Genomic DNA, 14500 nt, shown 5'->3' with positions numbered 1-14500 from the left:
GGGATTTCCCATAAAATTTTCATTTTCTACATTTCATTAAATTTGGGAATTTTCTACGTCCTCTTTATTTTAATTTAATTTATTTTCTGCATAGTCGATCATACCCTAAGACTGTTACAATACAATAGCATTACTAGGGTGCAAATGGAACGCACACTTAATTCTATTTTGGACGCCCAATCACTAATTAATGATTTTACTCAGTTAAGGCATTTACGTTTCGATTATGAATTCATTTACTTCTTATTTCTATAGGAAGTAAAATGAAACAGATGCATAATTATCTGGCAACACTTGGTCCGGATCAAGGTGTGTACGCTGTCCCTACGTCATGGGGACGAGCCCCTCACGGTCGGAAGGGGCGATGGGACCGTTCGTAAAACACTGGGTGTTCGATAAGTTGTCTGCAGAAGGCATTTGATGTGAGATGTCATCAATGAAGTCGTTTTAAACATTAATTGGATAAAAATTAATTTGTGATTGAACCCAAAAATTTGTTAGTGATTATGAGTTTTATGGGTACCATTTCTGATAGCAAAATAAAAAAAGTTTATAGTGTACATATTTGAATTAAACCCATGCTAAAACTTACCGTAAATTTGTGGCCTTGCATTATAACCCGGATAGGGTTGAGAGTCCTTTACAAAATCTGGATGTCGCCTTGGCTGAGGGCCCTTCAAATAAAATTATATTACATTAGCAAGGATACATAGAAAACGCAATGATGCGCATACCTGATCTTGTGGCCTATAGTAATCTTGTTGACCAGGAGCACCAGGGGGAGGATAAGGGGAACTTCCGGGAGCAGGAGGACCCCCAGGTTGTGGTGGTCCACCGGGCGCTGATGGAGCACCAGGTGTTGATGGTGTTTGCGAACTACCAGGAGGTGGTTGACTATATGGACGATTGCCATATGGACCATATTGATTCGAGCCAGTTGGTGGTCTAAAAATAAAAAATAAATTGATAATAGAGAAAATTGAATATATTTTTCTTAATGGATAATCTATTAGTGGATATATTGCCAATTGTCAATACTCAATAGTAAGGATAATACAATTTTTGATTAACGGTTAATGTAAAATGACACAAATTAAAGGAGTGTAATATAGAGTAAATTCACTCACGCTTCTCCCTCAGGTCCATAGGGAGGGTACATGTTACGATTTTGTGGAGGAAATTGTCCTTGTTGTTGGCTAAATTGCCCGGGAGGCCCAGTTGCATTATACTGATCCCCAGAACCATATTGACCATAAGCACCTGGTTGAACCGGATATGGGGAACCTGAAAACATAATTGCATTTAAAATAATAAGGAACATTTTAAGTTTTCATACAAAAATACACAAATTACACACACAAAAAAAGGTTAAAATACAAATGAAAATGAAACCAATTTTTCATGGAATGTAGCAGAGAGAGAGAAATATGGAGGAGCCAAAACAATACAGATATTTAACAGAAATTAGACAACAGAGACTAGTGTGACTATTGTGTATACATATAGTTTTTTTTTTTGTTTCTCTATATACCTGGTGCACGTGACACCGGTGGTGGGGGATATGGTCCTCCAGGAGGATAAGGTGGTCGGCCTGCTGGAGGAGGTTGTGGTGGCGGTGGACCCACATTTGGTGGTGGGGGCCCCGCTGCACCACTAGCATTAGCTTGCGGAGTTGTACCAGTATTGGGAGCACCACTGTTAACACCACCAACCGGCTCGTCAAAGGGATTGTTAACACTTATATTATCCCCACCGGGTGTCGACGTTGATGACTGATTATTTGGCCCTGCATTGGGCGAGGCGATATTTTGACCACCATATACCACCCAGTTTAGTTTAGTAGTAGAGTCAAAACAATAATATGTTCAGTTATTTATACAGATGATGGCCCGACGTTTAATTGGTGTAAAGATAAGTGTGTGGATGTGTTTACATGATATGTGCGGTAACATTAAATGAGGGTTGTTAAAAAATAAACATAAAATAATAAAAAACAAAAAATATTAAAATTAAACAAACCCATGAATAACAATAAAAAAATGGAAATGCATGAATGAAAACAACCTTCAAACTTACCTGGGTGAGGACTTTGTGCATTACTTTGTGATGGGGGTCGAGGCATTTGTCCAGCACCTCCATAATCTGGCTGTGGACCAGCACCAGGATAATTACCAGGATACGGAGGGTAACCATCCATAGATGTATTAGCAGCACCAACAGGAGCTGGGAATGAGTCTTGCGAATTTGAGGAACCAGCTTTAAACACCAAAAAATTGAAATAGATTATTATTTAAGAAAATCGTTAATGAGATCACACACACATTTATTACCTGGCGACGGAACAGAGGCAGCTTTAGCTGATTTCTTCTTAGTACCCGCTTCGATTTGTTGTATTATCGGCAAGGGATCTATATCACCACGATCAAAATGACACTCATAAGCCAAGAGATTTTTCGTGTAATGTTTACGTAGCGTATATGCAGCACTACTACTCGCTCCGATACCTAAAAGGGCAGCTATATCTTTCCACGTTTTACTTTTGGTCACCTTTATATGTGAAAATTGTTGAAAGAAAGAGAATACAAGTCAAGGTTAGTCAATGATGTTTCTCGTTTTGGTCGAAATCAAAAATAGTCAGTAACATAACAGAAACTTCAGATGAGAAACCACACAATATTTCCTCTTAGGAAAAGTATAAATGAAGAGCAAAAACGAAAACATTCTCAATAAGGATGCATATGAAAAAAAAAAAAACATATATAAGTATATATCAATCCAATAGTATACTATAATGGAATATGAAATTTAGAACAAAAAATTACAATGGTATATTGAAAAAAAGGGATGCCATACAATTCTAGGTACAACGATTAACTGATCACCTAGTAAGAAATAATAACTACGATTCGGATTATAAACGGGTAGGGATCCGGAAAGTTGTTGGTCAAACTCGTCTAAAAGATTTAGCATTGTTTCAAATTCAATTCGAATCAACTAATCCACTTTATATGATCTTTAAAATCGACTAATGCATAAAAATTTTTTCTTTCTTTCTGCTATAACTATTGTGGTCAACATCAAAATTTTATATTCAGTGACCTAAGAGCGGATCTAAGAATAACCAAATTAAAAAAATTTGGTTAACATCATATTTAGATAAGTTGATTTTAAAGACAATGACTAACGGAGCTTCATAAAAAGGAAACTATACAAAAAATATTTTGGAGGATTCAAAGTTTACTAAACTTCATATCACATGCTGTCGGCTAAACGGCGTAACTAACTCTTTGCAATAGGTCCGAGAAATTGTCGAAGGTGGCGAACACAAACATTAGACAACATGGACTGACGGAATGATTCCCAGCAAAAACTAGGTAACCACATCTCATTGCAATTGACATTACCTGGAGTAAAGCTGTCATTACACGTTGTATTACATTGCGGCGAGTTATAGTGACTAACTTGTAATGACAAAAATAAATACTTCTCGGTAATTTTCTAATTGTTATTCTCAAATTTTTATGCAGTTGGCCGTTAACGAATTAATAAAATAGAATAAATGATGGTACCATTAGGTATAGTTATTCACATAATTGAGAATTTACATAAAAAATCAAAAAGAATATGTAATATAACGGTAATTCTGAAGATTTTACCGTTAAGAAATTTTTATCACAAATATTTCATAATAATTGTGTTTAATGACATTATCATATTATGTTTTAAATAAATGCTTTCTTATACCTCAATCGCATTACACTTCCAAAATTCACTTAAACAAAACTAAAATTAAAAAACTAAAATTCCACTTTTAGTAGATTTCGAACCTAATGTGAATTGGCTATTGGATATGTTATAACGTAATTCACGAATCCAACTCCCTTAAACAACCTACATTTATTTCCATTTTAAGTGTGAAAATAATCATCTTATTTAGATGATTTATTAGATTTTTTGTTTATTTATACAATATTCGTTTCTTTTCAAGTAGTTCTCCTATTACAGCATCACTCGCCATATTTTGATCCATTGTAATTGGCGATAGAAATCAATATTTTCGAGATTTGGTTGCATGAGACAATAAGTGGCTATTTTGCAAGCTTTGGTGAATCCACGAATAAGTCATTACATATTAGGTGATTATATGCTTTGAAAGCACTACTTATTTTATGGCCGAAAGTATTCCTGGGGAGAAGTACTTTCCTCCTAGGACATGCGTATGTAAATGTAATCCGACCGATAAACATAGAATGGGAAAGACCTAATTGATTTCACAACCTGCGATATCATAATGAACTTGAAAGTATTAGTGCGTCTGCAGAAAAATAGCAAACACCATACTTAACTTTTAGTTTGATTTTTTAATGAATAGAAAATATTAGTTTACCAAAATATTTCTTAGCAGAGAATGACCGAGTGCTCGGATTCTGATTCAGTATAGGCATGCGTATGGTTACTGGTAATCAATGAATTACCAAGTTAAATTTGCCTTTAAATATCGGTCCTATATCATCCCTTTTGCATGAAAGTCGACAAGTATCAGGATTTTATTGTCTGAGCTTTTAGGATCCACTAATTCTATTAATGTCCTATTGACCAAAGTTACAAAATCCATATCGAGCGACTTTTCCAAGAAGCTCCGTTAGTGCAAGGTTGGCTAACCTATTTTTAAACAGTTCTAGGAATATATCCAAGATCATCCTGCTAATGATGACTTTTAGTCAAATTATTAAATTTTTTTATATATAATTTTTAAATATTTGTAATTATTAAATATTTTTTTTTTTCATTCAATCAAATCCATATATGAAAAGAAACTCAATACAGTGCACTCGCGGTAACGTGAACTAATTAAAACCAAGAGAGTTCACGTTAGCGAAAATGTTCACATTAGTGAACTTCAGCGAATTGTAGAACAAAACATCGCCATATTCGGGAGTTTTACACGTTCTAGCGTGATCTTTTATTTTTGTTAGCTTGATTTAGTTTCATGAAAAAATTAAAAAAAAAAATCGGAAAAATATCAGTGGGTATGGAATTATAAAGCAATTTAAATTAATAATTAAAATTCACGAAAAAAAGGCAAACTAGATCACTAAAAAATTCCGTTGGTGTGTTTGAAATTGTATTTGACATTGTGAATCTGCCTTTAACGTCAAATTTTATGTTTTTCAGCGTTACGGAGTAGTCAGAAAAAGCGTGTTCACGTTACCGCGAGTGCATTGTATGTCCGAAACACTTTGCACGTTTCTCGTGTTTCAGTTACATGGGAATTTTAAATTTACTAACTTTAAATTGATAATGTGTATAATGCAATTGGTTTTTGATGATGATTTTGATATTTTAGGGCCCAAAATTTGAAAATTTCGGCAATTTTGTTAGAAAAAAGATTTTCTATTTATTTCAAATTTTTGATCTATTCAAAGGAAGAACACACTGTGATATCATCTTTACTGATTCTTGGAGAATGAAATTGGCATACATCAATCGCCTCTAAAATTCATCGGGCATTGTCACATGTGTTATGTAGACAGGTTAACTACACATATTTTCTTATTTTTTTCTCAATGATATGACACCTCGAATTATCTTTCTATTTTAAGTATTTGAAGAGCAGCTGCTCAATTCTTTCCCATAAAAATATGAATATCTAAGCTAACAATAAAAGAAGTAAAAGCCATTGCAATAGTTAGGACATTGATTTAAATCCATAAATACCAAAAATGGTTTATGATTTAAGAATGAATTCAAAAGAACGATTTTCGATTGTATTTTTTTGGAAATTTTGGAAAATTTCACCAGAATTATTACAAAAAATTACATTACAAAAAATTTCGTTTGAAAATACAATTTTTTTTTAATAACTTTGTATTTCCACAACCAAAAGGTCATAGCTAACTCTGGACACAGAATATGGTGACGGTACCATTTCTTGTATACCTTACACAAAGACGATTCTTAATTAATATTCTAATTCGTATCTATTATAACATACCCACAACCAAACAAGAATAGAAAAAATAATCAAATATATGAAACATTTAAAATCACATAAACATTTTGTTGGCATGTGTTATGCACAATTTTCCAGTTATTTAAGAGGCACGTATGTGAAAAAATCATGAACGCTAAAAATCGTTAAAACCGTTCGAGATTGGTAAGGACCACTTTGGTATTAAATGTAAACTACAATACTATATAGCTAATAGGGATGGGATGAAAGGAAAGGATCATAGTAATGAGCATAACAATAATGAAACATAGTATTTAAACCTTGTATGAACCAATAAAGAGAAAATGCCAAGACGAAAATATTAAGAAAATAATAACCAACATGCAAATGCTATCATAGAAGATGAAAACAACATAAAAAGGTCCTATTCATAAATTGTAAATCATTTAAATAATTTTTCAACGATGAATTCAATTTCAACTCTTTATCACTTATGAATAGAAGCCATAGATTATTACCAAAATATCAATATGAAGGATTTTGTTTTTTAAGAAATTACATGCAGACATTCCTCTACTATTGACTAAGGATCAAATGGAGTAAATGTATGTAGCTTGTACTTAATCATGGATGATTTTAAAAATTGCTTAAAGTTTTTCGATTTGGATTCACTACAAGTTACTATTCTTTTTTTTTGCTTGTGGTTGTTCATTTTTGCTTGGATATTGGTGATATACGTATGGTTTATCTTTTGTATACTTGTTTTTGTATTTTTTTGGGGGGGATTTGCTAGTAAATCTAGAAAGAAGTTAGTAAAAGGAAATTTGCTACGGCACCTTGCATACCTCGACGAATCCGCCTCTTTCCTTTACATACAAATATAATCTGTAAAGGTCGAGGGGTTGTTTCGAGATGGTGGGACATGCTGTTATTGGTGTTCGCCTCTCATCCATAAATGCCCTTAATTTGTCAAGCCATACACGGCGTTCGGGATTGTCATCCATTTCATACAGTTTACATAGGCTATCCGATTTCTTAGCTGATGTTGTGGCAACGGTGGGGACTGTTGGTGTAGTTGTACGAAATGTCTCAGGTTGGGGAACATGGCTATTGAAACTCTGTAATAGTGAAACGAAGTTAAGGCAGGGATCAATTAACATTTTGGATTAATTTATCTTACCGGACTTGCAGGCGTCCTTGCCCAATTGGGTGGAGAGTTCATTTCGTAGTCTTCTCCTGGATGACCTGGATGGGGACCTGCTCCAACACCACCAGGTGAAGTGCTAGGTGGGGCCAAGTGGCTTTGTCCATATGGATCGTTTTTACGAGATTTTGGTGTAGTACATTGTGGATCCTCAGCCGATGCTGTAATGAAAAAGTGTCAAAAGTAGTAAGAGAATGCAATGATAGAAAATTTCTTACAATTAAGGAAATTAAACTCTTAAAAAAGAAATAGCGTAGGTCGTAAAAGTTTCCTTTTTTTATTACCTGCTGAAGCATTAGATATTGTGCTTTGCTGACTGGCATCATCCATGGGTGTTCCATCTGGTCCAGTTGTAACTACGGATGTGACTGGATGGGGAGGCCCCGACGCAGAACCCGATGAACCCGAACTAAGACCGTTATCTTGTGATATATGTTCCGATGAAGGTGGTGGACCAGCTCCTTCTGCTCCACCAACACCGGGCATCATCGATTGCGGAGGAGTTGTGGGTGGAGGACCCATGGATGTTGGTCCGTGCGGTGGACCCATATGATGTGGAGGACCCATTGGAATACCAGGATGCATACCCGGTCCGTTTCCATAGCCTTGAGGTGGACCTCCAGGTGGTCCACCACCCGGATAACCTCCTTTATGTTGCAAATGTTGTTTCAAATAATTTAGAGGACGAGGTGAACCACTACCCTGAGGTGGCGGTGGAGTGGCTTTCCCCTGGATATGATTGCCCATACCAGGAGTTCCAGGTGCACCTGGACCCCCAGGCCCTGGTCCACCTTGTTGTGGCGATTGTGGTGGAACCCAATTTTGATACGGTGGATATTGACCACTATGATTTGGTATAGGTCGGCTGCCTGGATATTGTTGAGGAGCACTACCAGGTGGCATACTATTGGCAGATGAAGCCTGACTTGTGGGTGGTGGTGTCGACCCATAGCCACCCGGCGGATATTGAGGCCTTGGCGGGTAGCTACCTTGAGAGTATTGTTGAGCTTGCTGTGGAGGTGGAGGATAACCCGAAAGCATACCCTGTGGGCCAGGACTTTGACCGCCCATTTTATAGCTGCCATGCATGTGTGGCGGAAGTGGATAACCCTGAGCGCCTCCAGGCCCTTGGGGCGGTGGCTGTGAGCCTATACTATTCTGATTTGATAAAGGAGGTGGCTGTTGGCCACCTACAGGGGGTCCACCCGCTGAGCTAGGTGGTCCTTGCTGAGGTGAGTTGCTAGCCGATGGCGAAGAATTAGCCGTCCCCGTTCCTGGTTGAGATTGCTGTTGTGGCGCCTGCTGAGTGGGTGGTGGAGGAGCACCACCACCACTGCCTCCGCTGGGTTGCTGCATAGGTCCACTACTAGATTGATTACTAGAAGGCCGGGATATAGGATGATTTTGAGCTAAATGGAACAAAAAGAAAACGATTTTCATCAAATAAAGAGGGATTCGTATTGGAATTGTATTGAAAACTTACCCACTGCCGGTGACATTGATCTTGAACCCGAAGAACCTGTGGGCGATGGCGTGGGACGCATTACTTGCTGAGGATTGGGTGTACCAGGGGGACCTGAACCTAAACCGCTATGGCCGCCACCACTAGAACTATCATTACTATTTTGACCAATGAGTTCCTGTAAATGAAATGTAAGAGAAAAAGGAACCAATTAGCATTTCCATTCAAGCCTTTAGAAAATAAAATATTTAAAAAATGGATTTAGTACTTTGTATAAATTTTCAAAATGCTCCCACGGCAAAACTTTATTCATTTTATGTTTACGCTATACGCTTTCGAGTATAAATCACTTAATTATTGAAAAGGGCTTAGTGTGTTTTTCTTTTCTTTTTTCAACAATAATGTCTTCATTAAAGTATATCTAGGAAATAAGTAAGAAATTTTTGAAATTTATTTTGATTGATAGAAAAGTGCTGCCATGTTGTAATTAATTTTTGTTTTGTTTATGGAAATAATAAAAGCAGCAAGTGGATGTAGACAAGAGAGAATTATTTTGTTATCGGGTTTCTACAAAATGGACGAAAAATATATATTTACTCGCAGAGTTGCGACAGAACAAAAAAAAAAATAAATAACCCAAAATCGGGAGCAAAAGTCTATGGTAGGTACCGAAGATCTTCCCACAACACGAATGGTAGTCTTTATGCACCAATGGGTCGTCGTTTAGAATACAATAAATTTTGTACTCAAAGGGAAGGGAAAAATAAAATAGGTTTTTAAATATTTATTAATATGTAAAAGATATTTCTGAGTTACAAAACTTTGAATTGGATTTAATCGTCTTTGAGAACTCATTAATTTTATCTCGGTCGTAGCAGGATTGGTAAGTTAAAAATTATGAATATGCAATTTTTAAGTTCAATGAACAAATGACAAATACCTCTATGGATAGTATACAAATTGTTTAAAAAAAAACGTTGATAAATTAGATTATTTATGCCGTTCAATTCACACATCACAGCTGTTCTAATATATTGTACTACTGATTGTAATTGTGAAGCATTTGTTAAAATCTTTACCATTTCTTTTCAATATCCATGTACCAAATTTTAGGATGAAATACTCCTAGACCACCATCAAAACATTGGAGACAACTTTTGAATCGCATAAGAAAATAAACTAGATTTGTTTTTAAATAAACATACACACACAGATACACAATTGCACATGTACACAAAACAATACAATAGTAGCCAAAAATAATCATTAATCAAAGATCCACAAAAAACACTATGGCACCAATAAAAAGACGACAATAACGAATGAAATGAGATAAACAATAATGAAAAACATTGAAATAGGTAAATAATGCCGGCCGGTGTTTTTTTACATTTTTAATGAATTTCCTTTTGGCTACTATTCGTCGCTGTTGTTAAAGTTTTCACACCATTTAGATCCCATAGAAATAGGTACACATTCACGAATTTAAGTTCTAATGTAGTTTTCTTTATATTTTTTATGTGAGAGTAACAACAAAAAAAAACAAACTAAATTGTTTTCATATTTTAATATTGATTTAAGCAATTTCCTTTAAAATGGCAGCTATAGTACGAGGGTTTGCAAGAAAAACAATAAAGAATTTTTCGATAACACTACGATTGCAACAATGGTTTTAACAATCGATAAACGTTTTCATCTACACACTAGTTTGCATGTATATCGAATTCTTATTCCATTTAGGGATGTCAACAAGGATTTGATGAACAAATACACAATCCGCTTTATCGGGTTAAAATCTTTAGCGGAAACTGTTTTGTGATGGTAAAATATAAAGAGAAAAGAGTGAACGGCTAGATTTTTTGCACGGATAAGAAAGGAAATGTTATTGTCAATAAATCGTAAAAAAGTAATTACATTTACACTAGGCACAAAACCTCTTTAAAAGGGATTTTGGCCTAAGTCCAAATAGATTTAAGTTGATTTTTATAGGGAAACATCAGATGGCTCGTAGTGCCCAAAATCCTTCTACTGCCATGTACAACTGTGGGTTTAGGTAAATTGGTAACGACCGTTTCGATTATGCGACTTTTTCTAGCTACGTACATAAATCCAATTGGAATACATACACAATTAATCCTATAAGGTGGGTACTACATTCGGTGACAAATTAGAAGTGGTACTAAATTAGAAGGTCCAAAATCTATATGGCGTCATTATATCTTTATGAAATTTTACCAAAACATGGATGGAAAAGATTAATTGATTGAGAAATGTTTCATATTTTTTTTTTAATTCAAAAAGTAAACCATGGTTCGGCACGAAAACTGAACATAGCATCCACCTGTACTCTTAAGTTTAAAGGATTTTCTAAAATTAAAAACTTCAAATTTTTCCTGTCAAACCCAATTGCTCTTATTGGTTGGTTTGTTTGTGCAGAGTGCTGTTGACAGGAATAATTCTGTTAAATAAAAAAGATGAAATCATATGGCTTTATGATTCTACCTTATAAGTGTACCCTGTATGTCATCATGAAAAGGCGTCAAAAAATATTTAGTACTTTTTCAACGATTTATATCAAACAGCTGAGCATGTGTTGTATCTAAAATGACTTTCTTTCTTTTAGAACCGCACACAAATAACTAATTTTTTGATTCAATCACGAAATTAATTGATCCAATTAATTTTTAATTGAAATGTCTTCTATCACAGAAATGATAGGATCAATCGCCAAAGTCAATTAAAAAATTAATTAATCCAATTAAAAAATAATTGATATTTTTAATTCTTGTGATTGATATTTTTTAATTAAAAAGTTTATCGAATCAATTAAATATTTAATTGAATATTTTTGAAATTTTAATTGGAATTATTTCAGTGAATTTTTTGTGTGTGGATGCATGATGAATGGTGATACATGTATGAACTATACCAGTGTGCCAGAAAGTGGCACAAGCCATAAAAGGTGGCAAAATTTTCCATAAAGAAAATTCAATTACACTAGTTTACACTGAAAATGTACACTTGATGAGAGTTGACTTTTCCTATGTATTTTGATCTGCTGAATACCTTTCTGGCGGAAGAGGTCCATTGTAAAATACAATTTTTTTTTAAATTTGGCTTTTTCGCATCGATATTTTTTTTAACCACTTAACTTATCACAGATCCAATTATAAACGATTATTCGTCATCTTAATACTTTTCATTTAAGTACCAACAACGATATCGGACATTTCTAACTCGAGATATAATTTCTTTAGTGAAAAAAGAGCGAAAAACTAAAAATAACGGGATATCTCAAAAACCCAGCAAAAAATTTGGAAGTTCTTCCAAAGCACAACTTTTAAATCACTTCCAAAAGATGTACTTCCAAAGATGTTCTTTATTTTAACTACACAGGAAGTTCTTTTAATTCAATTATTTATAGCTCGCTTTTTTCTTATTTTTAATGGGTAAATTTAATTTTTTTGTTTCAAAAAGGTTAAAAACAGAGTAAGCTTTAATAAAATGTTAAAAATTATTGAAATTTTGTCGAAAAAATTCTAAATCCATTCAAAATATATTGCGAATTTTTCAAAATATTTTAATTCAAACGTTTCGGACAAGCGTTAGAATGTATTAAAAATCATACAAAATTATAAAAATTATTTATTTGTCAAAAAATGATGACATTTTTTAATTCACACCTAAAACACTGAATTTGAATCACAGAGTAAGAAGTAATGCAAATTCAGTGCAACGGTGGTTGCAATGGTGGACATCCGTCCTATGACAAGCCCACAGTGAACAAACCAGGAAGAAAACTTTCGGTTAATTTTAGAAAAATTTGAATATTTGTAGAAAATTTTAACTTAACAGTATTACAAACGTCGGCATCACGCCGATGTCATAAAAATAAGTAAATATTTTTCGACAAGTTGAAGAAAATTTATTAGACATAACTAAGTTTTTTCACTTGTTAAAGAACATTTTATAGTTTGAAGGAAAAACTTGGAGTTAAAAATTGCAAGAATGTCTTTAGTGACATACGAAGTTCACGATGGACGCATTTTTGGTAAAATTTACAAATTTAAAGAAATTCTGAACTATTTTGTGGAAGACACGAATTTAGTTAATATTTATACTTCATTTGAGTATATTTTTTTCCTCAGTTTTAGTTATTTTAACTAACGTATACAAAAAATTATTAGAGTAAAGGAAACTTAATAAAAAATAAAGTTAAATTGGCTTTAGTGAAATAGAGAGTTCACTTTTTTTTTGAGTGCATGTTAAATTCATCGCTTCTGCGCAAATTTTGCACTACTTCCGGATCCAAAAAGAACATCTTCACTACTTTTTTGGCGAAGCTTTTTTACTGGGAACTGTTCCATAAAATTCAGCAGATCAAAGTTGCCTCTCATCAAGTGTACATGCATTTTCTTTTTTGCAAACTAGTGTTATTAAACGCATTTATTTCAGTTCATCAAAATAATTGACTAAGATAAATATTTTTCGAATTTGACTCGAAATCATAATAATTACGAAATAATTTAATATTTCTAAAATGGGCGCATCAGGAGAATACAAATGTAAATTGATCCAGATGGATAATACGCGATTCACTTGGAATTTATCCGATTAGTTGAAACATTTATGACGGGGAAAAATCGAAGCCCAAATTACCAAACACGTGCATAAATCTAATATTATTGTAGTTGGCATCTAAAATAAGGTTTTCAATCAAAATGAAAGTGAGAACGATTCAGAAACAAATGCTGATAAATGATTCATACCGTTTGAATAGGCAAAAAGTAAAAAATATATAATACACAATGGACAAACGGCTACACAAAGATATATTGGTATTCTGATACTCAGACGCTACATAAACAAGTTCAATGCCCATAGAGAAGAATAGAAAATTTTAAAAACATGAAAGTGCAAAAAAACTATATAAAACGTAAATAAATGATATTAAGATGCAATTAAAATAAAATCCAAACATTACTCAATAACGCTGACGACAATGACAATAATACAACGAATAGCAGTGAAGCAATAGTGATGGTGATGACGCTTAATATCCCACTACAAAACAATTACCAACAAATACATATTATCGTTGCTATTATCTTTGAATCGTTCTTTCTAATATATATAATGACGACGTATGGGGGGTTTTATATCGAGCTTACACAGAAAAAATATCACCCAAATATTTCCAATTAAAAAGTTGAAAATTTTTACATTTTTAATTTATTATTTATAAATCAGCTGGTGCATCATGTTTTCAAAGTTTTGAGTAAGCATGGGAAATTTTAAAAATGAAAATGAATGAGAACGTAAATGTGATCTAATTTTCATCGTTTATTCCTATTTTTCAGAACTGTCAACCAATAAATCATGTGTGCAGAATCTATAGTCTATATTTATCATCACTGGTGTCAAGAATAATCTCTCCATTAATCTTTGGATAAATTTGTAATTGTAAATGGAAAGAGGACGCAAACGTGCTCTATTTTTCGTAGAGCACACCGAATACAAATCTCTCGATTAATCTTTGTAAATACCTTTATCCATTGAGATCCACTAAATGTATATTAGAGAACCTTTGCAATAACTGACCAATCCAATTTTGAATGTATATTTGCTGTTATCAATATACCACTTGGTATTGATATAAAAAAACCGAGGGGCATTAATATATATGCACTATACACGGTGTATATATTTAACTAAGCAATCACATACATCACGTGTGTTTGTGTGCGTGTGATGTGATTATGAAAGATAGGTACTATTGAGAAAAACGGTAAAAATTATGAGAAATCTTAGGCGCCATATAATCGAATCCATTAACAAAAAAAAAAATGAATAAAAGAGAAATAAAACACAATTACGAAAA

At 33.7% G+C, this 14500-nt stretch overlaps 1 protein-coding gene across 11 annotated transcripts in view; it reads right to left on the bottom strand.

Moving 5' to 3' along the window:
• osa (trithorax group protein osa) overlaps positions 1 to 14500 on the bottom strand; it is a 197107-nt gene that overhangs the window by 4870 nt on the left and 177737 nt on the right. For 4 of the 11 annotated variants that reach the window (XM_075290824.1, XM_075290826.1, XM_075290827.1 and 1 more), the window contains 10 exons: positions 8641 to 8797; positions 7442 to 8566; positions 7134 to 7318; positions 6790 to 7071; positions 2322 to 2547; positions 2077 to 2256; positions 1532 to 1786; positions 1128 to 1284; positions 735 to 945; positions 593 to 674 (listed from right to left, as the gene is read on the bottom strand). In XM_075290824.1, coding sequence (XP_075146939.1) covers positions 593 to 674; positions 735 to 945; positions 1128 to 1284; positions 1532 to 1786; positions 2077 to 2256; positions 2322 to 2547; positions 6790 to 7071; positions 7134 to 7318; positions 7442 to 8566; positions 8641 to 8797 — 2860 coding nt within the window. Of the gene's footprint in view, positions 1 to 592; positions 675 to 734; positions 946 to 1127; positions 1285 to 1531; positions 1787 to 2076; positions 2257 to 2321; positions 2548 to 6789; positions 7072 to 7133; positions 7319 to 7441; positions 8567 to 8640; positions 8798 to 8887; positions 9029 to 9698; positions 9717 to 14500 lie in introns of those variants that run through there. The other 7 variants (XM_075290835.1, XM_075290834.1, XM_075290829.1 and 4 more) reach the window with 7 other exon arrangements.

This window comes from Haematobia irritans, chromosome 1 (assembly GCF_050003625.1).
Source record: "Haematobia irritans isolate KBUSLIRL chromosome 1, ASM5000362v1, whole genome shotgun sequence".
Classification (NCBI taxonomy): domain Eukaryota; kingdom Metazoa; phylum Arthropoda; class Insecta; order Diptera; family Muscidae; genus Haematobia; species Haematobia irritans.
This window is presented reverse-complemented; position numbering and strand designations above follow the sequence as displayed.